The sequence below is a fragment of the Haliotis rufescens genome, unplaced genomic scaffold, assembly GCF_023055435.1.
Source record: "Haliotis rufescens isolate VD_foot unplaced genomic scaffold, xgHalRufe1.0.p SCAF_69, whole genome shotgun sequence".
Classification (NCBI taxonomy): domain Eukaryota; kingdom Metazoa; phylum Mollusca; class Gastropoda; order Lepetellida; family Haliotidae; genus Haliotis; species Haliotis rufescens.
Genome location: NW_025964360.1, coordinates 158,099 through 184,850, shown reverse-complemented (window position 1 = coordinate 184,850; position 26,752 = coordinate 158,099). Strand labels below are relative to the sequence as shown.

Sequence of the window (26,752 nt, the reverse complement as noted above, 5' to 3'; positions counted from 1 at the left end):
TAACAACTTTAGAAATTAGCACGAGTCCTATTGTCTTTGCCAAACTACCCAGGTATCATATGACTAGTAGAAATTTGCCATTATTCACTTGTAAACGTGTCTGACCCCATGTGTGATGATATACAGTATGCATTCTATCTGGATGAATAACAGACCAAAACCATGTATGTAGACTGAAAAGTGAAATAATTGGCAGATGAAATATTGTCATTGGTAAATTTGGTTTCATTTGGGTAGTATGGTCTGGGGGCCCAGTCGTCTAAGGCGTTGAGTCCCTTGGGTATGACAGAAGCCTAGGATCATGTGTCCCAATCCCGATTCGCCCCGATTATCAGTAATAGACATTGGCACTAATACTTTTGTCTGTCTGTGCCAAACTGCCCAATATTTAAGGTATCATAAGGACTAGTATATTTTCTATATGTTATCGTAACAGTAACAGGGACTAGTGGACTTAAACAGTTAGTTTCTATCCCTCATTATGTTTCTAGGTTTGTCACCAAAGTGGTAAACATCTGAGACAGCATCACTTCAGGCTTTTCTATCACATTAAGCTCACAAGCCATGATAAAACTAGAATACTGTTCAAATCTGTGTTAAACTCAACTCACTCACCCAGTTTATGATCTTTGTTACCTTGGCACTTCACATCATGCTTCAGGGGTAGAAACTAACATTTTTAGTCCACTAGTCCTTATAATGATAACATATAGCAAAACCCTTATAAATGGCAATTTCTACTAGTCCTTATGATTTTGTTGTATCTCCGCCTGGCATTATGCTCACTTGTTGAGAACTCCGATTGACTCAAACTCAACAAACACTTCGTATCAATCAAAACGGTCTATACTACACCATCGCCATAGTACAACTGTCGCCTCAACGGCTATCACACTGAGACGTCATCAACTTCCCAAGTTTCGAATACTACACGTCATCAACTTACCAAATTTCGAATACTTACTCTAGAATGAATGATATCTCGCGACAAATCCATGGACGTCGCCATGTTAGGTCAAGTGACTACTCTAGCTCCTTACACCAATACCAACTCCATGCACTGCACGCAACTTACCACATATAACAATACCTTAACTATTGGGCACTTTTGCAATGACTACAGGACTAGTGCCAATTTCTATCGCTGTGCTTATGTCACAACACAGTGTGACGGCGATATGCAGCCTTGCCAAACATGGTTCCTGTGAATGGATGCTGCCAAGGGTAGACCATGTTCATTGTTGGGTGTGGCGTTGCCACATCACTTTCAATTATGATCATGATGATGCAAGAACTATCAGTGTACAGCAGTTGGGGCCATGGTTTCGAACATAAAAGAAAATTACATATCAACATTACATATACTTATTACATAAACGTTTGTCATCACACTGCACATACCAGTAGGTATAATACAGTAGGGTGCGATTTTAATTGTTTTATTAGTGAGTGAGTGAGTTGGGTTTAATGCCGCTTTTAACAGTATTCCAGTTATATCGCGGCGTGTCAGCTTAATGTGTGAGGAAAGCCCGAAGTGATGCAGGTCTCAGACGTTTACCACTTCGGTGAAACCCACGAGCACGGGTATGGTGCTGACAAACCCAGAAACATAATCGGGGCGAACTTGGATTCGAACCCACAATCATAGGTTTCTGGCGTGCCCAAGGCACAACTCTGCACAGCGAATCACGGCGCCTTAGACGACTGGACCACCAGTGCCCCCCATTGTTTTATTACCTGCAACAGGTGGAACCAAGTGAATTAATCAGATTGCAACACCAAAATATTGGCTGCACCATTTTGTCATGAATTGAAACACTGTATTTTCAGTTATCTTGAATATTAAATAAATTGAAAGAGAAAATAAACTTGAGAATGTGCTCCAGTATTTTATTTTGAGGAAATCTGTACATGGCTTTTCACATCTTGATATCCATTAAACAACCAAAAGTGTTTCTTGTGATTGTAACTGAATGAGTGACTGTTCAAGTGGTTTTTGTGAAGAATTAGTTCCACATGTTCGCTGCATTCAGACCTCCTGTGTATTTCACTATTTTAAGCAAACCTTTCTGGATTCTAAAAGATTTGCAGCCAGTTCTAAAAGAAGTAAGTTTTTCACTGTTAATAAATATAACTGCTGCCGTGCAATTGTTTTGGGAAATGTTACCTGCACTAGGTGCAACCTGGCTATAACAGTTATACCTGCACTTGCAATGTTTTACATGAACTGGTCAGCTTGGATAAAGCAGGATCGATCCCCGATACATTGGAATTGTGCAGTGAACTGAGCATGCTCCATCCCATTGTGTGGGTCTGGCAGATATGAGATCAGATAATTCTTTTTAACCCCATGGAAATTTGATTGCCATCATTACATTGTGCCAGTAATTAGTGGTATGTAGTTCATATATGACCAGAGAGTTACCCCCCTTGGTAATTGCGACAGTGTGTAGTTAGTTACCCGTCATTCATTAAAGCCTTTTATTACTTGCCCGTGAAGAGATCACCCGTTTAATAAACATACAGCTGTATTACACATTGTGTAATACCAAAACGCGTGCTTATGTACTCTGGGAACACGTTTCACAAACAAATATTGAAAGCTCTCAACATACCTTGGCTTATTCAACAACATTGTGTGTGGAGATAATAGATCACTCAGAGGAGCTTATGCACACTCGATGAACCCCAGCAGCCTTGTTGCTAGGCTGACGTCACATGGCTTTGTTTCGCCGAAGGATCTTGCAACAAAATTCCACAAATTACGTCATCGGTTATTATGACGTGATTGTAAACTTTGAGGTGCAAGGCCCCGTTCCATAAGGCGATCCTACGGTAGCGCGGTGAAAGTTGTTGGTCTAAGTTAAAGTATGTGAGTTGCGATAACTTTAACGCTACGATAATTTTGTGGAATGGACGCCTGAATTCTAAAGGTGGACCGTTGTATGGTATTAAATTCATACGTTTCAACTTTTGACGTGTTTGAAGTATTTCTCAACTCAGTCCAACTCAATTGGATTATGCCGTGGATCGTGTAGGTGTCAGCCTATTCACACTCGAGAGGATAATTTTAAAAACCGTAAAATGGCAAGTAATAAATAAAATACTAAACTCGCTCCCGTGTAAAACTAATTTTATGAAACTCGTGAATAGTTGTGGTATCTGACTCGCTTTCGCTCTTCGGATACCACAACTATTCACTCGTTTCATAAAATTTGTATTACACGGAAGCTCGTTTAGTATTCTATATGTCTTAGATGGAAACATTGTACTTAGCCTGGGATCCCCCACTCACGGAATACCCCTTCCTATCTTCACTGGCGATGAAGGACATATTTGGCAACTTCCAATTTGAATTTGAAGTATACTTTACATGTCAATGAAATATTGTCACTGATGCTGAACCATCCTCCATTGTCCAGGGTATTATATCTCCGTTCTATTAAGATAAATACCTTGACACTTTCAATACTAGGGATGGGTATTAGAAGTTTAAGTGTATTACAATATTTTGTGATGCACAAGGCCGTATTGCGATATCTATCATTCTATATTTTATAATTCTAAATTTTGAATTCAGATGCACTCTGATACATTATGGTATGATTTGAAGTTCATAAATGCAACAAAACAAAATGCTGGTACAACAATAAATACGCAGTCATCTTGGGGATTCTGCTCCCAGCTCTGGGGCAGCGAAGGCATTTGGCTAGTATATAACATGATACGCAAATACCATAGGTATCACAAACATAGGGTAACAAATACGAAGATTTATTCACGAATACAATAAGTTACTTCCGGTGTTATGTGCTCAAGGTAATCAGCTGGTACTATCTTTGCGTTGGGGGAAAAACACTGTGTCAGTGTAAAACTTATTAAAACAGTACTTAAATGTATGACATGTAATTGCTTAGGTTGAAATATTTCAGTGATATTTTTTATGAAGCAAACAAGCAATAAATGGCTACAATGCCACTTATAGCACCATGTTTTGGTTGACAGTACCACAAGGGGCCATGGCAGACTGACACAAGTTACGCTACTGCATGGCTTGAATATATTCCATTTTGCATATCTCTCTTTGATAAATAATAGACGAGTTCAAGTAAAAAAAACACTCTTTACTAATTTTTGTGTGTACATATTCGATTCTAGTGGCCACGAATAACAAATTCAATTCATGAAAGGATACGGTTCGATTCACCAAATACATAAGTGAATCGTAACAGCCCTTTTAAAAAAACCCTTAAAAATCGCCATTTGAAATCACCTGATATAACGAGCATAAAAAATAATATTGTGATACGTACTGGTATCACGGAAAGAATGAACCTCAATTTACCGATATATTGATAATACTGCATACCCTCAATCGCTACCCTAGCTTCGTTGTGAGTATGGTTTGTAAAGCATGACATTCAAAATAACAGTCAATTCCAAAACAAAGCTATTGTGTATAAGTCCAGGTATTTATCATGATCATGATAATAGAATGGAGATATTACCTTGACAATCAAGGATGCTGGTCAGTTTTTCAGATGATTGATGTTATCCATGCTGACAATTTATGCTGACTAGTAATGCTGACAAGTTATGCTGACTAGTTATGTGTTAGAGCTCTAATGGGTTTTCCCCATAACGAGTGAACATTTTAAGATTTAAAAAGAAAGTACATGTAAATTAGCTTGTAATTGTGCTTTGTCAATTTGCTCCTTTGTACGCATGCTGAAAAAGCTTCTTTGGGTACTTACGCATGCGGTTTTAATACATTTTAGTTTTTTCATTTAATGCATGCATTTCTGTACACAAGTTAATTGAAAGTAAGTTTTGAATATTCGGTGGGGGGGGGGGGGGTGTATTTTACGCAAATACGCTGCTTATCTGTTAGACTAACATCTAGTCTCTGAAATGAACATATCGTACATAAAAAAACAGTTGTTCAGTTATCTTAATAAAAATATAATAAAAAGGAGCCCAGTGACTCTCTTCATTTTCAGATTCCTGATACTGCAGTGATCTAGACTTGCCAAACATTATAGACTTGCATGGGCTGTATTTGATATATATTTGTATCAGGGTCTGTAAGACAGACTACTTATCTGTCTCTCTGTGATACTGTTAATTATCTCTTAATTGGAATATTTACTTTCCCATTTCATGTTACCATTTGATACAGCTAATGAAAGAGTTGGTCAGGCTTGGCAGATTCACGCTCATTCTACCTCAACCGCTTGGTGTGTTGCTCATAATATCAACCACATGTTGGTCTGGCCAGGACCCAACTGTTGACAGGCAGTGATATTACTTTAATATTTCTACCTGCTGCGTTTAACAAGAAACAGTACATGTTGTCAATACCCTGTTTTGATGTTTCAGATCAGTTATGGGGGAAGCAGTATACATGACAGAGAACACCAAGAAGTACGACATCCCACTGTCTCACTTGGACCACAGCTATGTGAAGGCTTGCAGCGATGTCAAGGAACTGGAGAAAATATTAAGAGTCTTGAAGTAATATATCTGCAGTCATAGAAATGTTGTTGTTTAAAGTGTGCTTTAGGTGCCTTATACCCTGTGGGTGGGTGGGTTGGTTGGTTGGTTGGTTGGTTGGTTGTTTAACGCCGCACTCGGCAATATTCCAGCTATTTAACAGCGGTCTGTAAATACTTGAGTCTGGACCAGACAATCCAGTGATTGACATCATGAGCATCAATCCACGCAATGGGGATCCATGACATGCATCAATCAAATCAGCGAGCCTGACCACCCGATCCCATTAGTCGCCTTTTACGACAAGCATAGTCGCCTTAAGGCAAGCATGGGTTGCTGAGAATTCTATTCTACCACGGATCTTCATGAGTCTTTACCCTGTGGGGATTGTGGTTAGAACTGATCCCTAACAAACTGTGCTGGTAAGAGGCGACCAAATGGGTTGGGTGATCAGACTTTGTGACTCGGTTGATTGCGTGTCATCGTACCCGACAGCGTTGAATGTTGCTCACAATATCAATCCCTAGATTGATTGTATCACCGTTGTATAGATCGATGCTCATGATGTCAATCACTGGATTGTCTGGTCCAGACTCAATTATTTACAGACTGCCAACATATAGCTGGAATCAGATTTGGCGTTTTGTTTTGCGTCAGTCAGTAAGGTATTCCTAATAACAGTAGTCAGACTTGGTTATTTAAAAATGTTAAAAATGTTACTGTTTGAAAATACGTTTGTGATACATCTGTCAGTGAACCAGGATTTCCCTAGACTAAGAGGCCCGTGAAGATCTGGGGTAGAATAGGTCTTCAGCAACCCAAAAAGGCGACTATGCTTGTTGTAAGAGTTGGATAGTCAGTCTTGCTGACTTGGTTTATGCATGTCATCGATCCCAATTGCATGGATCGATGCTCATGTTGTCAATCACTGGATTGTGTCGTCCAGACTCGATTATTTACAGACCGCCGTCATCCAGCTGGAATATTGCTGAGTGCGTCGTTAAACAACAAACAACCAACTAGACTAAGACCTGTTACAGCTTGCTCACTGCTTTACTTCACACAGGTCAGGAGAGGAAGGTTATTTTCCTGAACTGGAAAGGCTGGCTGAAAACAAGCTCACAGAATTGGCTCCAAACAGGTATGTTAAAATCTTCATGAAATTCTAGATAGTTACTCTGTGAATAACAGCTAGGTGGTATTTCTAGTGTGTGTTTTGGATTTTGGCATTGACGGAACTGTTGTAACTGAAGCTGGTTCAAGGTCGGTAGGAATCTGCATATATGCCATTTATGCTACTCAAAAGAAGTTAAGGAACACCTACGTTTTTCATATGGCTATAGTTAATCAGTTGCAGCTGATGGGTATTGCAACACACATCCTTCCAGTTATGGGCGTTCTTTGACTTGATTTGAGTAGTATATGTTGTACATGGACTCTTCTGTTGTCTCACAGTCATCTTCAGTTTTTGACTATTTTAATGCTTTGGATAGTAAGGGGCATGGGGGCTTCGTTGTCTTCAGTGCCACAGTTTTCGAGTGGCAAGCTATCTTTATCATAGGGTTTAAATCCCAGATCGGATCTGAGTGTAATTCAACGGTTTGTCAGCACCATACCCATGTTGCTGGTGACATCGAACTGGTAAAAATCAAGACCTGTACAGCGGTAGAAACTAACATTTTTGGTCCACTAGTCCTTATAATGATAACATATAGCAAAACCTTTAAAAATGGCAAATATCTACTACATGTAGTCCTTATGATACCTTAACTATTGGGCAGATTGGTAAGGACTATAGGACTATTGCCAATTTCTAACCCTGCTGTATCACTTGGGGCTTTCCTTCCACAATTAACTTTCACTGTGTGAAGATCCGGGTTAGAATTGGCCTTCAACAACCCATGTTTTTAAGAGATGACCCTTTCAGAGGTGACCAATGGGATCAGGATGTCAGGCTCGGGGACTTGGTTGATGCATGTCATGTATTGATGCTCATGATGTCAATCAATGAATGGTGTTGTCCAGATTTGATTATTTACAGACCGCCATCATGTAGCTTGAATATTGCTGAGTGCGACATTAACAATGAACAAAGCATTTGAACACACTATGCCATGCAGAAAGTGGTCAGTAGCAAATGTTATATTTGGGATAACTCTTTCTCAGTAAAGTACAGATTCTAGTACTTTTGGGGGTTGAGTCCTGTTCGGGATTCGAACCCACATTGCCAGAGTAAGGCAGCTAATCTCCAGCACCCAAGGTCAGTGATCCAACCCACTCAGCCAATGAGGCTTCCTCAAAAATGAAAGTCTGACAACTGGTAGTCAGGATCATATACACTAGATCACTTCAATCTGTACTTTGCTTAGAAAGTGTTATACCAAATATAACATTTGTTAAACAAAACACTTAACTGACACGCCTTGATGCAACTGAGGTACTATTCAGACCGGCGCTGGGATGGTCGGGTAGTCTAGTGGTTAAAACGTTCGCTCGTCACGCCGAAGACCTGGGTTCGATTCCTGACATGGGTATAATGTGTGAAGCCCATTTGTGGTGTCCCCTGCGTGATATTGCTGGAATGTTGCTAAAAGGGGCGTAAAACCATACTCACTCACTCAAAGGGGCACTTAAGCCAGTTCACTCGACCACTTTGGTGATTAGTTTGACATTTGTTCATGTCTTATATGGTTTGTTCGGTTTTTTTGTGATTCAGCTTTTGTATGGGCTTGATATGTTAAAAGCACCAAATAACCTGGTCCTTGTTTCTGTAACCTATCCCATCACTTTCATGTATAAGATTTCAAATTAGTCCACACCTTTGATACTTTTGTAACTGGGTCAAAGATTTGGGGACTAAAATGAAACAACACAATGATAATGTTATGTCCTGTGTAGCCGAGCTTTGCGGAAAGAGCTTCCTCTATCTCGACTGTCTGACCTTGACCCTGGGGATAAACAGGATCTTGTTGATGGCATCAAGCACTGGAACAAGGAAATGAAAAACAAAGAAGACATGATGACCTCTGGGCCAGGGGTCATATCAGGTGACCTTGACCTTCCTCCCATCAGGTCAGGGGTTATAGGAACATCCAATCCAGAGGTATGAATTCTTTGTTGTGATCGCCACAGTGAGTGCAGAATTTGTCAAGGGAATATTTGATCTAACAGGATTTAAAAAAATCAGATAATAATTTGTTATTTAGTCATAATTTATCATGTTCATCTGACTTTGAATTTCCTAGACGATTTTTTATGGACATGATGGAAGGGATTTCTGATTTGGAATAATGTCATATCATATTCTATATTTTGACATTTTGCTGGTCTAATGACTTGCTTCTTCCCGAGGCAAGTGAGTTAACTGACTATGAAAATCCAGTTTCCACCCTTGCCGAATTTGGCTGGTATTATGGAGTTACATTTTGGCTGGACTAACGAGTTGATGCATAGTCCAATCAAAATCGCGCTCCGAAATCGTTATACGGTCTTAAACTGTCATGAAGACTTCAGTCAATTGCAGGATTTGCAAAGCATTTGCACCGCTAACTTGTTGTCAACAGATGTTTTCTAAAACTTTTCATGTATTCAATCAAGGTGCTCATGTGATTTGATGCACTTGGCGATGTAAGACTAGTTTTATCACAATCTATAGATCTTGATTATCGATCAGATCGTCTTGACTGGCGGCGCCTTTTTGTTTGAGGCAAATTCAAGTGATACGAGAGGTGGAATAGTGATTGGTCCATAGGAGAGGCATAGAAGGGACATAACTTGTAATAGCCACTGGTGGCGCTACGATCGAGGCCAGGAATTCCAGCCTAGTTGGGCAAGGGTGGAAACTGGACTTTTAAAGTCAGTTAATTCTCTTGCCTCGGGAAGATGTATGACTTGTTGCTGTTTATTGAAGGGAATCTCAGCATGTAAAGATTTGTAATAACTTATTTCAGCAGAATGGAACGAAGCAGCAGACATCAAACAAGAGGGTAAAGCCAAGAGATCACAAGGAATGGGAAAAGTAAGCAGAGCGGCAGGCTGATGTGAATGTAATGGGCCAAGTGACCTCTAGGGTTGTAGTTTGTTTTACTTGTTTTATAAATCTGCTGATAATCAGAAATAAGGAAAAGAATACACTTCCATTTTTGGATTTTTTTTAACTCATGTCAGAGATAATTCTAGGTCTACATATTTCCCCCCCACCCCGTTGTCTAGATCTACATATTTTCCCTACGTTTAGATCTACTTTTTCTCCCCATGTCCAGATCTACATATTCTCCCATTGTCCAGATCTACATATTCTCCCTATGTCTAGGTCAACATATTCTTCCCATGTCAAGATCTACATATTCTCCCAATGTCCAGATCTACACATTGTCCCCACACCTGGATCTACACATTGTCCCCACACCTGGATCTACACATTGTCCCCACATCTGGACCTACACATTGTCCCCACATCTGGATCTACACATTGTCCCCCATCTGGATCTACACATTGTCCCCACATCTGGATCTACACATTGTCCCCACACCTGGATCTACACATTGTCCCCCATCTGGATCTACACATTGTCCCCCATCTGGATCTACACATTGTCCCCCATCTGGATCTACACATTGTCCCCACACCTGGATCTACACATTGTCCCCCATCTGGATCTACACATTGTCCCCCATCTGGATCTACACATTGTCCCCCATCTGGATCTACACATTGTCCCCACACCTGGATCTACACATTGTCCCCACATCTGGATCTACACATTGTCCCACATCTGGATTTACACATTGTCCCCACACCTGGATCTACACATTGTCCCACATCTGGATCTACACATTGTCCCACATCTGGATCTACACATTGTCCCACATCTGGATCTACACATTGTCCCACATCTGGATCTACACATTGTCCCCACACCTGGATCTACACATTGTCCCCACACCTGGATCTACACATTGTCCCCACATCTGGATCTACACATTCTCCCCACATATAGGCTTACATATTAACATATTCCCCCCATGTCTAGCTCTACATATTCTCCAAAAGACCGAATGTACATTTTGTCCCACTTCTAGACTTGCAATATTCTGCCTAAACCAGGTCTACAAACTGTGTGTTGTGTCACCAGGGTCGACCTAGATAAGGAGTTGGAGAAAGTGGACAATGAGGACAAGAATACGAAACAGAAACAGAACACTGCGAAGAGAGGAACACCTGCTAATCTGGACACTGAGATCAACGCTAAAGGTACTCCATATGTAATACAGTTTCAGTTTAAAGAGTGAGTGATGGTTTTAAGCTGCGTTTAGCAATATTCCAGCAATATCACGGCGGGGGACACTAGAAATGTGCTTCACATATTGTACCCATGTCAGGAATCGCACCCGGGTCTTCAGCGAGACGAGCGAATGCTTTACCCGATCCCCCATTTAAAGAGAAAATATTGAAATGCAAAGTCAATTTTGAACAGTAAAGGAGAGTTTGGGGGCATGCAAGTTCATAATAAAAATGTTCATAATTGTTTGTGATACATTTTATTAAAGCTACAGATATATATTGTAGAAGGTAAACTTGCTCAATAAGTAAGCACAGTCAAAGACCTTGTTTTGTTGAACGTGTGTGGGGCACTGGTGGCCCAGTTGTCTAAGGTGCCACAATTCGCTGTGCAGAGTTGCGTCCCTTGGGCACGCCAGAAACCTATGTTCGTTGGTTCGAATACCGGTTCGCCCTGATCATGTTTCTAGGTTTGTCAGCACCATACCCGTGCTCGTGGGTTTCACTGAAGTGGTAAACGTCTGGCACCTGCATCACTTCGGGCTTTCCTCCCACATTAAGCTGACACGCCGTGATATAACTGGAATACTGTTAAAAGCGGCGTTAAAACTCAACTCACTCACTCACTACTTGAACATGTGGTGATGAAGTATAAACCTAAGCTTCCCTATAGTTTTTCTTTGATGTTAGAAAACTGTTACCAAACAATCCAGTCAGTGGTAGAAATGGATTATTTTTAAAGGATTGTCGATCTGATGAACATTAATGAAGTATAAAGAAAAAAATATACGAAGAAAGTTTTTGAAATTCAAGGTTCTTTGTCTTGCCTGATTTGAAGTCTTTTTGTTATGAAAATTGAAATAACTTGGTGCTGAGTTTAGTTCTGTTTTGCCTAATTTTGAGTTGGTAGATATGCAAATCTAGTGAATTAAGTATATCCTTGAGATATCCAGAGATATGAGGCTGTACCCAACAACTGATCATGACTTGAGGGGATTTGACTGAAAATACTCACACAAGGTATAACAGAATCTAAAGCAGTGAGCTATATCATGTACGTGTTGAGCTTGTCGCAGTGATTCTCATGTGTCTGATGACTGTAAGCAGTAAATATTACTGGTAAATATGAAGAAATGGTAACTCAGTTGTTGTTGTTGTTGTTGTTGTTGCTTTAAGTGTTTAAAAGGTCGCCTTCAGCCTAAGCAATTTCGGCTGACCTGTCCCTCTTTGGGACTCCTGTGTGTGAGTAGGGTACACATATCTATTGTGAGTTTGGTATTCACATTATTTCTGTTTTTGTATTGATATGATTTTTTATTTCTATATTGATATAATTTCATTTTTACCTTTGGCTGCTCTGTTTATATACGTTCGAGTAGCTGTCCATCTCTCAGAAATAGAGTTAGCTTGGCCTTCGCTATTGCATCTCTTGGCTTTAGGAGATCTATGACAGCTAGCAGGTCTAACTGCAATTTTTGTTTTAACCAAGCCCGGGCTGGGGCATCTCTTGACATTCCAGTAACAAGTGAGCAATGGATTCAGCCTGATTGCAAGATGGACAAACCTTGTCATAGTGCTTTTTGTGACCGAGTCCGAGGCGTGAGATGGCAATTTCAACTTTCTTTTCATTTGAGTATGAGTTTGGCTTTTGGTGGATCTTGGGTTGTATTTTGTATAGCCATCTGCCGATTTTACTTGCGTCCCACTAGGCTTGCCATCTTTGGACTATGGAGGCTTTGATTTTGGTTTTTATCTCTAGTTCATGAAAGGGAATAGACTGTCCACTTTGTCTAGAGCAAGTTTCGCCAGTTTGTCTGCTTTTTCATTTCCATGAATATCTATGTGAGAGGGAATCCAACACAGCTCCACCTGTTGTCCTTGCTCCAATAGTTTTGTCTCCCGGTGGAGATTCCCGGATTCCACTGTCTTGTGTCTCCTTGTTGGGAGTCAGGGTTAGAATAGGTCCCCAGGAATATATGCTGATTTTAAGAGGCAACCGAATGGATTGGGTGGTCATGTTCATTGACTTTGTTGATTGTGTGTTATCTTACCCTGATGACGTGGATCATTGTCCACAATGTCAATCATTGGATTATCTGGGGCGGTCGGGTAGCCTAGTGGTTAAAGCGTTCGCTCGTCATGCCGAAGACCCGGGTTCGATTCCCGACATGGGTACAATGTGTGAAGCCCATTTCTGGTGTCCCCCGCCGTGATATTGCTGTAATATTGCTAAAAGCGGCGTAAAACCAAACTCACTCACTCACACTCATTGGATTATCTGGTCCAGAATTGATTAGTTACAGGCCAACGTCATACATGTGGATTATTGATAAGTGTGGCAAACAAACAAACAAACAAACAAACAAACACACACTGTCCTATGTCTGATTGCAGGCCTGTCTACGGAGGAGAAGCTGATGAAGGCCAACAGGGAGAAGGACAAAGGAAATGAAGTGAGTCGTGTACAAATACTTCTATGAAAAAGTATTGTTAGAGAGAACATTTGTCTGCCTTAGGGATGGGTCATTTATTGGGGTGGGGAGACAATAAGATTAAGTAATGAGGCATTATATTTGAGCAGTATTTAAGAACTGTCAATTTATTGTTGGGGTGATGGGGTGCATGAAAAAATGTTATACAAAATGGGGGGAGGGGATGTCAGCGGAATATGAGACATTCCTCCGACCAATCTCACTAATTACATCGTGTGAATTGTCACTGCTGGGGTCAAGACAAGCGTTCTACTCACTCATGTCATCACTGATCACACTTGTAAGTCCAGACAGACGCCACCCAACACGGTGTCTTTGCTCTTTGCGACTGCATCAAAGGCCGACACGAGCCAGCGCGCGCGTATTGTTTTAGCTGAAGTACTCTACTCAGAGCTAATAAGCGGTGCTACTGGATGTGTGATTGGATTAATGTAAGGTTGGATTAAGGTGAGGATCCTCCTGTAAACCTGACAGAGGACATTTTGTTTAGATATAAATCCACTGATGCTTGAGAGGAGGGGGTGTCGCATTCATATTGAGTCGCATTTTTGGCTAGGGGCCAGCGGTCACATTCTTTTGGAGACGCATTAATTTCACGTTTTACAGTACATGGTTGTGATTGGAAGTCATTAATGATGACCTGGTTGTTATGATGTGTGACTGGAAGTTATTAATGATGACCTGGTTGTTATGATGTGTGACTGGAAGTTATTAATGATGACCTGGTTGTTATGATGTGTGATTGGAAGTCATTAATGATGACCTGGTTGTTATGATGTGTGACTGGAAGTTATTAATGATGACCTGGTTGTTATGATGTGTGACTGGAAGTTATTAATGATGACCTGGTTGTTATGATGTGTGACTTGTGTGACTTGTGTGATTGTGTGACTTGTGTGACTTGTGTGACTTGTGTGATTGTGTGACTTGTGTGACTTGTTTGATTGTATGACTTGTGTGACTTGTGTGACTTGTTTGATTGTATGACTTGTGTGACTTGTGTGATTGTGTGACTTGTGTGACTTGTGTGACTTGTTTGATTGTATGACTTGTGTGACTTGTGTGATTGTGTGACTTGTGTGACTTGTGTGATTGTGTGACTTGTGTGACTTGTGAGATTGTGTGACTTGTGTGACTTGTGAGATTGTGTGACTTGTGTGACTTGTTTGATTGTGTGACTTGTGTGACTTCTGAGATTGTGTGACTTGTGTGATTGTGTGATTGTGTGACTTGTGTGATTGTGTGACTTCTGAGATTGTGTGACTTGTGTGATTGTGTGACTTGTGTGACTTGTGTGACTTGTGTGACTTGTGTGACTTCTGAGATTGTGTGACTTGTGTGATTGTGTGATTGTGTGACTTGTGTGATTGTGTGACTTCTGAGATTGTGTGACTTGTGTGATTGTGTGATTGTGGGACTCTGTGCCACCGAGGTGCTGCCTAGCCAGACTTGATCATTGACAGGCCACCATGATGTCGCTGGAATATTGCTGACTAGGACATAAAACAACATGCACTCACTGGAGTTGAGGGGTCAAGGATGTTCCATGAATGTGAATTCGGTGTGACGTAGATTACATGGATGGGTCATGAATGAGAGCTATAAACTTTGATCCGCTTGTGTTCATATATTTGATATGAAAAGAGACTCCGTAAGATTCTCTATGTATTCTCTGCTCGTGTGGTCCAGATTGGATTCATTACAGGCCGCCATTGTATAGCTAGGATATAGCTGGATGCTGTTGTTCAAAGCGATCTTAGTGCTATGGTGATCGTAACTCCCATACCTAAGCATAGACGTACGGCACTCGTAGCACTAAGGTTATTTTTACAACGGCACCCAGGTGCCGACATTCAGTCGGTTACTCCTGTGTTGCAGGCGTTCCGGTCCGGTGACTACGAGGAGTCTGTGTTGTACTACTCAAGGAGCATCTCCCTGCTGCCGACTACAGCCTCCTACAACAACAGAGCTCTAGCATGTGAGTATACCCTCGTTAGTGTGTCAGGCATGTTCCTATGACACAATAGATGCCGATTTCTCCCTGCGGCCGACTACTGCCTCCTACAACAACAGAGCTCTAGCATGTGAGTATACCCTCGTTAGTGTGTCAGACATGTTGCCGTGACACAATAGATGCCGATTTCTCCCTGCGGCCGACTACTGCCTCCTACAACATGTAAGTCATTAAAGGTCACATTAAAGAGGTTGCATACAAAAAACAAAAAATTCAAGAAATGGGTATATTTGGTATCCTTTTGTAGGAAAATATGTCCTGAATCAAATTACGCAATAAAAAAACCAAGTCACCACGGCATTTTTTGAATAAGTGGCGCCATCTAGAGGCACAGGATGATAAAGTCATTTTGCCAATAAAATGGTCATTTTAAAGTTTGATTATTGAATAAGTGTTTTTAAATAGACATATTACAGTTTTGATATGGCACAAAACAGAAAAATGAAAATTCAAGTCAAAACATTTTTAATTTCACACATCATTTGACTTTAATAAAAGCACATTTTCCAAAAAAATTGATTCATCACTCAAAAAAGCATTTAACAAAATCAAGATATTTTTCAAACTGGCTTATGTCTAATGTTTGTTCATTGTAAAATAAAATTATAAAATAAAAACAACATGTTACCAGAGGATATTCAAATTATTTTCAATCAACACAGCATACCCCTAAAATTATGAATCAGGGGAGGTAACTCTTGCCCAAATTTACATTTCTATGAGTTCTTATGCAATTAAAAAGGGACGTAACCTCATTACAAATACTCGCCATTACATGCGCGTCCAGTATGCGCATGAACAATGGTATCCAACGTCTTTAACAGGATTGCAGTGCATGACCCTTTGTTTGGGTGGTGACCATGGTGATGCTGGATGTGTTCGGTCAAATGTTTTTAGAAGTCTGAAACTTTGTTCAAGCACATTTCCACATGAGCAATAGAAAGTGAAGGAAATGCTTAGGGTGAGATAGGGTAAGCTTATGAATATGCAATTTGATGTTTAATGTACAATGTTTGTTGGTCAGACCTGAAGACATGTGACTGGGACCAGTGTTTGGCTGATCTTGGCGAGGTGCTGAATGCAGAGCCAAATAACATCAAAGGTATGGTTTAAAGATATTTTTATTTCAAAAGAAATCTGGATCGGTAAACAAGCAAAACTTGCTTATGTAATACCTCTCCAGGTAATAACTTTACAACAGCTGGTTATATATCAGATTATATGTAAAATAGTGCTAAACATAAACATACTAAATGCACAAATGAAATATATGAAGCCAATACAAGTGGTGTCTGTGAAATGAGATATAGCAGTTTTCCATTACTGGATGCATAAAATTAAGCTTCTCGAATCTTTTGCTTTTGACAATGAAATCGTGAACTGATTTAAGAATAGTCATGTTTGTAGAACTGCTAACTGAACTATTGCCATGTAATACCGTTTTTAAATCATACCCATGTGTGTATCAAAGGTATGTTGTATGGTGCATCAGAACTGTTTCAAGTGTATGTATAGAATGTGAGCGTTTGTATATCTCATGCATCGTATTCGACGCAATAAGTGCCCAGGGCACTCTCAAAATTAGAAATAGGGGGCTCTTATCAGAATATAATTTTGGTGAAAGAGTTGAAAGTAAATAAGTCTTGTGTATATTGATCAGTTGGGAGGGTGCTAATTGGGATTGTTCACTAGCCAATATATTAACAAATATCGCTCTGGGGGCTTATTAGAGCGGGGTGCTTATTACATCGAATACGGTATATTTTATACAATTTCAACACTATGAAATGCATTGCTTATTACAATCATATTTAAGGAAATAATTACAATTGTATGCTAAGCTGTTTTTTTTATGATAATGTTTAAATTAATATAACTGTCATTCCTTTAAAACATAATACAACAATTTGGCGTAAAACAACTTAACATTTTATGATACTTTTTATCATATCTGTTTATGAACTGGACAAGTAATGATAAACACTACCCTATTGTGGAGAAAACATGAGACTCTTTCCAGGAAGTGACCTTTATCAACAGATAGCTTTGTTGATTAACTAAGGAGATATATTTGACCACAGAACACTTAACTGCTTTTCGACTCCCTAGGTTTACTCAGGCGAGGCACAGCTCTCAAGGGAAAGAAAGAATTTGGCAAAGCTGTAAAAGATTTCAAGAGAGTTTTGGAGTTGGAACCAGCCAATAAAAAAGCTCAGGTTAGATGATTACAAATGTTTGATAGGAATAACCATTGTCAGAGTCGGTCTGCAGACAGTTCTGTCAGGAAACACTTCTGTCAGGAAACAAGACCGCCTCCGTAGTCTAGTGGTAGAGCATCCACCCGGTCCAGGGTTCGATCCCCGACCGCGTCATGCCAAAAGACGTTAAAAGATGGTACTTGTTGTTACCCTGTCTGGCGCTCGGCATTAAGGGGCTTAAACAAGGACTGGTCGGCTCAGAGTCAGTATACTGTGTCTGAGTGGGGTATTCATGTTAAACTGCGGCATGGTATCTCAGTAAGCTAGCACTATAAATCGGCATCAGTCCAGACTAGTACAAGCAGCCACACAAACACACACACGTACATGCACGTCGCTATATAAGTGCAAAAATCTTGGACGCGACGTTAAACCCCATTTCACCTCACCTCATCTGAACCTCTGTCAGGAAACAACAGATACAGTCAGCTGTGTCCCATACCGTACCCGCTGTGGGGAACCAAGGTAGACTGTTTCCAGCACCCTTCTGCTTGTTAAAAGGTGTGACTATACTGGGAACCAGTAGTAAGTGCCAGAATAAGTCCGAGTTCATGCTTCTTCCTGAGGCAATCTGACGTTAAATGACTATACTAGAAGTCCAGTTTCCACCCTTGCGGAACTAGGCTCGAATTCCGGAGTTGCGTTTTCGCTGGACTGACGAGTCTATTCATTACGCGACGCGATCAAAATCATGTAATGAACAAGATGTCCGGTTCATAACAACATGGATTTCAATGTGCAGATTTCGGTCGACTATAGGATTTGCAAAGCATGTGTACCACCAACTGGATTTCGACATATATTTTACAAATCTTTTCATGTTTTTAATCAAGTGATTTGATGCACTTTGTGAGGTGAGGCCCGTTTTATAACAATATAGATCTTGATTATCGATCAGATTGTCTTGACTGGGCGCCACCGTTTTGTTTGAAGCAATTGCAAGTGATGTGAGAGTCGGAATCTGATTGGTCAGGAAGGACATAGAAGGGACATAACTCACAATAGTCACTGGTGGTGCTATGATTGAGCCTGGAAGGTCCAGCCTAGTTTGGCAAGGGTGGAAACTGGACTTTTATAGACAGTTGACGCTGTTGCCATGGGAAGATGGAGTTCATGGATCTGGTGGTCACACTCATTGACTTGGTTGATAGTATGTCGATGGACCTGTGAAGATCCGATGTAGAATAGGTCTTCAGCAACCCATGCATGCCGTAAAAGGTGACTATGTTCGCTGTAAGAGGCGACTAACGGGGGTTGGGTGGTCAGGCTCGCTGACTTGGTTGATGCATGTCACCGATCCCAATTGCATGGATTGGTGCTCATGATGTCAATCACTGGATTGTCTGGTCAAGACTCGATTATTTACCGGCTTGAAAATAGCTGAGTGTGGCGTTAAACAACAAACAAACAAACCAAAGTAAGCCAATGTTACCCAACTGTGTACTTGTTGCTCAGAATGTATCAATCACTGGAACGTCTGGTCCAGATTCTTTTGTTTACTGGACCATCATATGGTTGGAATATTGCTGAATGTGGTATTAAGCAATAAACAGTGAGTGAGTGAGTGAGTTTGGTTTTACACCGCTTTTAGCAATATTCCAGCAATATCACGGCGGGGGACACCAGAAATGGGCTTTCACACATTGTACCCATGTCGGGATTCGAACCCTGGTTTTCGGCGTGACGAGTGAACACTTTAACCACTAGGCTACCCGACCGCCCCTAAGCAATAAACAAACACACACACACTAGGACTGTAGCAGGTACTTGAGTGTCAATAGAGAGTTTGGTAATAGATGTACACAAGACGTTTTTAGGGACTTGGGCACCAAGGTATTCATTCTAACCCACTTTCACCATGTCTTCTCCAGGATTTAATGCGTGAAGCTGATGTAGACCTAAAGAAGTTTGAGCAGGAGAAGAAGGAGAAGAAGGCGAAAGGCCGTCGGTTGTTGATTGAGGATGTGGATGGCAGTGAGTCGGAGGATGAGGCGTCCAGTAAGACCAACGGAGAGATGGAGAGTCAACAGGCTTGTGGAAAGGAGGATATTGTTGAAAACGGTTTTGAGGACGAAAACCAACATAAGAGTTGTGGAAAGTCGGGGACAAAAGATCCACACAGCAGCACTGCATCTGGTAACGTGAAAAGTGGTGATGCTAAAGATATATGGAACAGTGATGAAGTAGGGGAGAAAGATGAAAACAGTGTGGCAGCAACATCAGCAACTTGTGATAAGGATGTGAGAGGTGTGTCACGTGTGTCGAGCAGCAGTGATGCAGGTGCCGTGTCGAGCAGCAGTGATGCAGGTGCCGTGTCGAGCAGCACTGATGCAGGTGCCATGTCGAGCAGCAGTGATGCAGGTGCCATGTCGAGCAGCAGTGATGCAGGTGCAATAGACGAGACGGTGGAATCTGAGAAGGGTGTGAAAGTTGATGACCATAATGGAAGTGTAACCGATGGACACGGCAGGGATGCAGCTGGGGATGAAGAAGCTGAAGACGAGACTGAGAATCAAGCTCAAGTGAGTGTGGCTCAATCTCGACCAGTCTTCTATGTGTCTCCTCTCCCGGCTGATGTGGCTAAACTACGACAGCAGGGCAACGATCTGTTCCGCACAGGGCAGTACGCTGAGGCTTTAGTTTGTTACGAGAATGCCATCAACAAGCTGGATGAAGGTAGGATATTTAACACTGATAGGGTCTACCGGAAGGATAATTCTCGTGTGGGGCCTTGTGCTTTTAGCCCCTAAATTTAAAAAAAGGCCCCCATTTTCAAATACGATGGGGCATTTTAACATTGTGCTGTATGGGAGTAACCCTGGAATATTTGAAATTTTCACATAAAGGTCTCATGTGAGAAAATTCCTGGAGTGAACATTGCTACTGTGTTTATTAGGTCTGTTGCGATTCACTCATGTATTCGGTGGATCGAACCGTATCCATTCATGAATTGAATTCGTTATTCGTGGCCACTAGAATCGAATATTTATGAATATGCAAGCATGTTCATTAACATACCCTGTACCTAAAAATATCTATAAGAACATGTTATATGCATAGATTTTTTTCGCAAACTGTCCAGTGGATTGCATGAAAAGAAGTCAACATTAGCCAATCAGAAGGCAGCTTTCTTGTGCTTTACAGCACTAGTTTCAAACTGGTGACTACGCTTTGAAATATATTTTGACAAATTCTCGAATTCTGGAATGGCTAATAGGTGGCCTAGATTGTAGCGATTCAGTCATAAAGCCTGTATCTGTCATTCGTAATACCCTACGTTATATTTTTTTGAGGCTGCATTATTAGACAATACTTTCCGACTGTCACTTTCATGATCTGGTAAACAACACTATGATTGGTCGGATGAAAGGTCGTTCTAACGTGACCCGTAATGGAATGTCCTCAGATCTTTGTTTAGCGGAAGTGAGGTAAGATCTCATTTTAATGAGATTGACCTTGGACGATACAGAAAGCATGAGCATGTATTTCACAACAGTCTTCAGTGATGTCATGCATCATGGACATGTCCAGTGTCCCACTGGCTCTTGAAACTGCCAGTCCTGGTGGACTGGTAACTCTAAAAATTATCAGTTCCCCCTATTCTCTTTCTGATTAAATCCTCCTTGGGGTACTTATTGCATTTTCCTTGCTCAAGAAAATCTATATGACATAGTTGTAACCATTTTCCTTAATAAAAAATGTTACCACACAAAAAACTTCGTTTTTGTATGATATACGACCACCCTTACGGGGCCTCACCCCCAACGGCGCCTCACGCCAGGGGGAGCAACTCTCACCCAAATCACTTTCCTTATGTCATCTGTAAGAGACAGACGTGTTGATCTTTCACACAAGACAAAAATAAGAGAAATCTATCGTTCGACAAGAACCATGGCTGACCAAACTGTATGTATGGTACATTTCTTTCTTTGCAAAGGCGTAATACCTCGCATTGTGAAGTTATAGAGTTGTAATAATACGCCACGTGCACGGTACCTTTGAATTCAAATGGCCGTAATGGCGTCCATATTGTAGTTCCACGGGCTGATACATGTAACACCAAGGCCATTAAAAAACGGCTTGGGGTTTTGTTATATCATACAGCATTGGTCTACAATTTTTTCCTTTACAAAACCCAAGGTGGTGTGTTAATTCATAAACTACACTTACCTTTTTTACGGGTTTTTACACCTTAGCGCGTAACACGCCCCTTTGGTGTTATAATTATACTACACATTGGCTATTAGTATCGCGTTACAAATCGCATTCTACATTACGCCTTTGCTTCTAGTTTCACAATTTATGCACGTTTCTTTCCGATCTTTATATCGCACTGATACACGTTGATACCCTTCCCGCCCACCTCAGAAATTACGGTCTTGTTTACAAGACCTTCAAACTGTGTACGGGTTGTTCTAAGACAGGCACGAACGCTGCCGAATATGTCTGGCGGAGGACATTGCCTTTACCCCCCGGGGCCCCCAAAAGAGACAAGTTGACTTGTTCCACTTTAAAGAGGTCTATTAAAGGCGGGGGTAGATATCAGATCTACTAAGACATCCCCCCCTCCCCATCTAAAAAGGGTAAAAAAGCTGCCGAGATTGTCTCCCCCGCTCCCTCTCCGGGGGCCGGGGGAGAAGGCTCGAGGGTCCCCGTAGTAAGCACTGCACCCTCTCCTGCACTGTCTTTGGCAGACTTTTCTGCGTTACTTAAGTCGCAGATGGCGTCGATGATGGAGGAGGTAAAGTCTCAGCTCCGAGAGGAGATGCGGACCGAGCCTTCCCCGTTGTCGGCGCCGGACGCGGCTTCGAGACCTTGTGATATGCCCGGCGTCGGCCGAGGCAGGCAACTTGGTCTCGGGGACGATCTCAGACCGGGCTTCGGCGCCGGCTCGAGGTCGCTCCCCAGCGGAGGGGTGGCGGGCGCCGGCCCGTGCACTACCGACGCACAATTTTTCCCTAGCGGAGCCAGACGCCTCTTCCGAGGCCGAGGCTTTCACTAGTGGATTCGTAGCCCGGAGCCAGGGGGGTTCCCTTGGTCTCGGGGACGATCCGAGACCGAGCTTCGGCTCCGGCTCGAGGTCGCTCCCCAGCGTAGTGGTGGCGGGTACCGGCCCGTGCACTACCGACGCACAATTTTCCCTAGCGGAGCCAGACGCCTCTTCCGAGGCCGAGGCGTCCACTAGTGGATACCTAGCCCGGAGCCAGGTTGGTTCCCTTTGTCTCGGGGACGATCCGAGACCGAGCTTCGGCTCCGGCTCGAGGTCGCTCCCCAGCGTAGTGGTGGCGGGCACCGGCCCGTGCACTACCGACGCACAATTTTCCCTAGCGGAGCCAGACGCCTCTTCCGAGGCCGAGGCGTCCACTAGTGGATACCTAGCCCGGAGCCAGGTTGGTTCCCTTTGTCTCGGGGACGATCCGAGACCGAGCTCCGGCTCCGGCTCGAGGTCGCTCCCCAGCGTAGTGGTGGCGGGCACCGGCCCGTGCACTACCGACGCACAATTTACCCTAGCGGAGCCAGACGCCTCTTCCGAGGCCAAGGCTTTCACTAGTGGATACCTAGCCCAGTGCCAGGTGGGTTCCCTTGAACCTCCGGCACCTCGGCACCGGGACTCGGCCTCGGGCCGGGTGCAGAGACACGTGCGGGACAGGATTGTCCATGTACTGCCTCAGGTTGCTGCGCCCATGCCAGAGTCGGAGACACCCAACTTGACTAAGGTCAAGCAGGGCCGGCGGTTGCCCCCCCTTTCCCGTGTGCGGTGCGGAGTTGAAGGCTGCTTACATATGCTTCGAGGAGCAATATCATAATGCATGCCAACAGCTCCGTGTGTCCGTACACTCCGCGTATCTGTCGGCTGTACAGAGGGAGTTAGCGGGAGAGGGGCCGGCCGACTCTTCGGAGTTGGCCGCGCAACTAACATTATCTTGCGCGGGACGCTATTCGTAGCTGTGCATCGCAGATGATGTGCGCTGTTATGTGCATGCGCAGGCGGTGGATGTCGGTATCTAAATACTCGACTTACACACGCCAAGACCTACTTGCTTTGCCGTATAAGAGGGTGCCACCCTCTTCCCTGGGGCTCAGCAGGCGGTCCGAGAGGCTGCTCAATTGTATACTTCCATCAAAGACTCATAAGGCCTTGTTGGAGGTACCAAGCGTTAAAACCGCGTAAGCGGGCCTCTCCAATTGTCCCCTCCTACGCTAACGCACGGGTCAGACGTCCACACCTGCTTGGAAGCCGCCGCTTCCTTCAGGTATAAGGGCGCCGTGAGGAGCAAGAGAGGCACGGGCCGGGGCAAGGCAGCTGGTCGAGGCCAACAGCTTTTTCGCGGGGCTGGGAACGATGGGTTCCCATTAGCGCCCGAAAAGCCCCGGGTGAACCCATAGTCGCAAGTTATCGGGAAAACTCATCCGCTCCTCCACTTTTCCGGGATAAAGCACACACCGGTGCCTGCTACCCGAGAGAAGGCGGAATTCCTCCGTGCCGAGGTCGACGCACTTCTTATGAAAGCTGCGATCGAACCGGGTCCCGAGGGACAGGAAAGCGAGGGCTTCTACTCGACTTGTTTCCTAGTCACCAAACAGTGATCTCAACTGTCGAGACAGGAGAATGGCTAACGTCAATAGACTTAAAATACGCCTATCTCCACATACCAATACATCCAGAGTTCAAGAAATACCTGAGGTTTTCTTTCGACGGGAGGTATTATCAGTTCAGGGTTCTACCATTCGGGATCTCCACGGCCCCGAGGGTGTTCACCAAGCTGATGTTGATTCCCGCCCAAGTGGCCAGGTCAAAAGGTCGGTTCTGCCATCCGTACCTCGACGACTAGGTTACTAAGAGCTCTATTGCAATCCCTGAGTCAGATAGCTACACAACAAGTGATAGATATTCTGATCACTCTAGGGTGGATGGTCAATCTCAAGAAGTCAGATCTGAGCCCCACTCAGAATCTAGTCTTCCTAGTGGCTAATTTCAACACGGTGAGAGGACGTGTATCTCTGTCACAAGATATCAAGTCCCTTAAGCGCAAGTCACACTGCTCGTACATGGCTCCAGTTACTGGACAACATGGCGGCGACAGTGGATTTGGTCTGGCGGGCGCGCTTGAGAATGAGTTCCATTCAACAAGCACTCCGTCGACTTTGGGCGAACTCGGAAGATCTCGAGACTGTGCTCGAGACTCCGTAGTGGCTCATTACACACCTCCAGTGGTGGACCGAGGTCGGGAATCACTCCCGTTCCGTCTCTCACAGTTCAAACAGACGCGTCACTCTCCGGCTGGGGAGGCGTTCTGAATGATCACACTGCCTCGGGACTATGGTCCCAGCAGGAGATCAAACTGCATATCAGTGTGCTAGAACTGAGAGCGGTCAGGTTGGTGTTCCAACGCTTCCCGGATCTGCTTCGTGGCCAAGTGGTTCGTCTAGAGATGGACAACCAAACGGCGATGACTTACATCCGGAAGCAGGGGGGAACGGCGTCTCCGTCGCTTCGACGAAAGACGTGGCAGTTCCTACTATAGTGCGACTCTCACGATATCAGGGTGCTACCTGTTTATCTCCCGGGGGTGGACAACGTCCGTGCGGACGCTCTGTCTTGCCGGATCCTCGCTCCTCACGAGTGGAGGCTCGACCCGGGGATATTCGGGATTTTCTCCCTGTTATACAGGTCGTTACAGGTGGATCTGTTTGCGTCTGGGTTAAATAACCAGACACCAACGTTCTGCTCCCGAGTCCACGACCCGAGGTCGGTGGCACCGGACGCATTTCAGCTAGATTGGACGGACAGTTCTGTGGGCATTCTCCCCAGTACCTCTGATTTCCAAGGTCCTGTCTCAGCTAGGCACTCAGCCTGCGCGACTAATTGTGCTCCTGGCACCTCTTTAGTCGGCGCAGAGTGGGTTTCCAGTAATACTCAGGTTTCTGGCTCAGCCTCCTGTTATATTACCTTTACGACCGGACCTCCTATCCCAGAACGGGGCCCTCCACCCGAATCTCAGGATTCAATGGGTGGCTTGGCCACTGTCAGGAATCGCCTCCAGAAGAGCGGTATTCCTGCACGAGTTGCAGACACAATACTGGCTTCGCGGAGGGATTCGACAAACGTTCAGTACGATAGATAGGCCTGCTATGCGCCCAGGTGTGTCGATAGAGGGATTGCAGATCTTTTTTTCTGCAGATCTCGTATCCGTGCTTGAGTTTCTCCAGTCGCGACTAGATGACGGCCTGGCCGCATCAACAGTCCGAGGGTACTCTACAGCTATCGCAGCTTTTCACGTCCCTGTCGACGGGGCACTTCTGGGTGCACACCCATTAGTGCAGCGCTTTTTAGCAGGTGTGGACAGGATCCGACCGCCAGTCCGGCGGATCAGTCCCCCTTGGGACTTGTCAATCATTCTAGATTGGCTGTCCGGTCCTTCCTTTCGGGATCTGTCGTCTCTCTCTCTCTTCAGCTGTTGAGCTGGGAGACGGCGTTCCTTGTGGTGGTAACGTCCGGCAGACGGGTAGGCGACATTCGGGTTATGTCAGCCGATCCCAAAATAACTGTCTTCCATGGGGTCGATAAATATCACCGGGACAGTCAGTTTTCGTCTACCGGACTATTACCGTCCTAGGGTCGCACACGATTCCACGTGAACGGCTCCTATTGAGCTACCTGCTCTTTCACAGCCTTCCTCGTCGGGGACCACTGCAAGACATGCTCATGTCTTGGATGTCCGCACGACTCTCAAGGCCTATATCAGCAGAAATATGGGTGTCCGTAAGGATAACCAACTATTTTGCTGTTACTGCGGTAGGAAGGTTGGCTCACCTGCGAGTAAACAATCTATCTCGAGGTGGATAGTTTCAAACATTTGTACAGCGTATACGCTTACAGGCAGGGACCCCCCTACCAGGTTGAAGGCTCATTAGGTTAGAGCAGTGGCTGCGTCAAAAGCGTACGCCGCGGCTCTGCCCATTGAGCAGATCTGCTCCGCGGCTATTTGGAGCCAGCCGAGCACGATTCATCAAACCTTACCAACTCGACAAACACTCAAGCGAGCGTACTCGGTTTGGTCAGTCAGTTCTCCGAACTGGGCAAAGTTCTAATCTCTAGCTGATTGAGCATTCGAGATTTTAGACAGTCTTCCGGTTATACTGCTCAGTAATGGTCCGGATTTTATCTTCTGCGGTCGATAAATATCAGTCCTTACTACTCGATAATACTCGT

The 26,752-nt window shown here is 43.7% G+C and overlaps 1 protein-coding gene across 3 annotated transcripts in view; it reads left to right on the top strand.

The window, feature by feature from the left end:
* LOC124112077 (sperm-associated antigen 1-like) overlaps nt 1-26,752 on the top strand; it is a 46,545-nt gene that overhangs the window by 738 nt on the left and 19,055 nt on the right. Inside the window, exons 2-12 of one of the 3 annotated variants that reach the window (XM_048387275.1) lie at nt 2,061-2,106; nt 5,380-5,514; nt 6,560-6,634; nt 8,392-8,596; nt 9,447-9,511; nt 10,629-10,747; nt 13,169-13,227; nt 15,145-15,244; nt 16,305-16,382; nt 17,390-17,496; nt 19,410-20,214. In XM_048387275.1, the coding sequence (XP_048243232.1) occupies nt 5,387-5,514; nt 6,560-6,634; nt 8,392-8,596; nt 9,447-9,511; nt 10,629-10,747; nt 13,169-13,227; nt 15,145-15,244; nt 16,305-16,382; nt 17,390-17,496; nt 19,410-20,214 (1,741 nt within the window). In that variant the 5' untranslated portion in view covers nt 2,061-2,106; nt 5,380-5,386. Of the gene's footprint in view, nt 1-2,060; nt 2,107-5,379; nt 5,515-6,559; nt 6,635-8,391; nt 8,597-9,443; nt 9,512-10,628; nt 10,748-13,168; nt 13,228-15,144; nt 15,245-16,304; nt 16,383-17,389; nt 17,497-19,409; nt 20,215-26,752 lie in introns of all 3 variants that reach the window. The other 2 variants (XM_048387274.1, XM_046472011.2) reach the window with 2 other exon arrangements.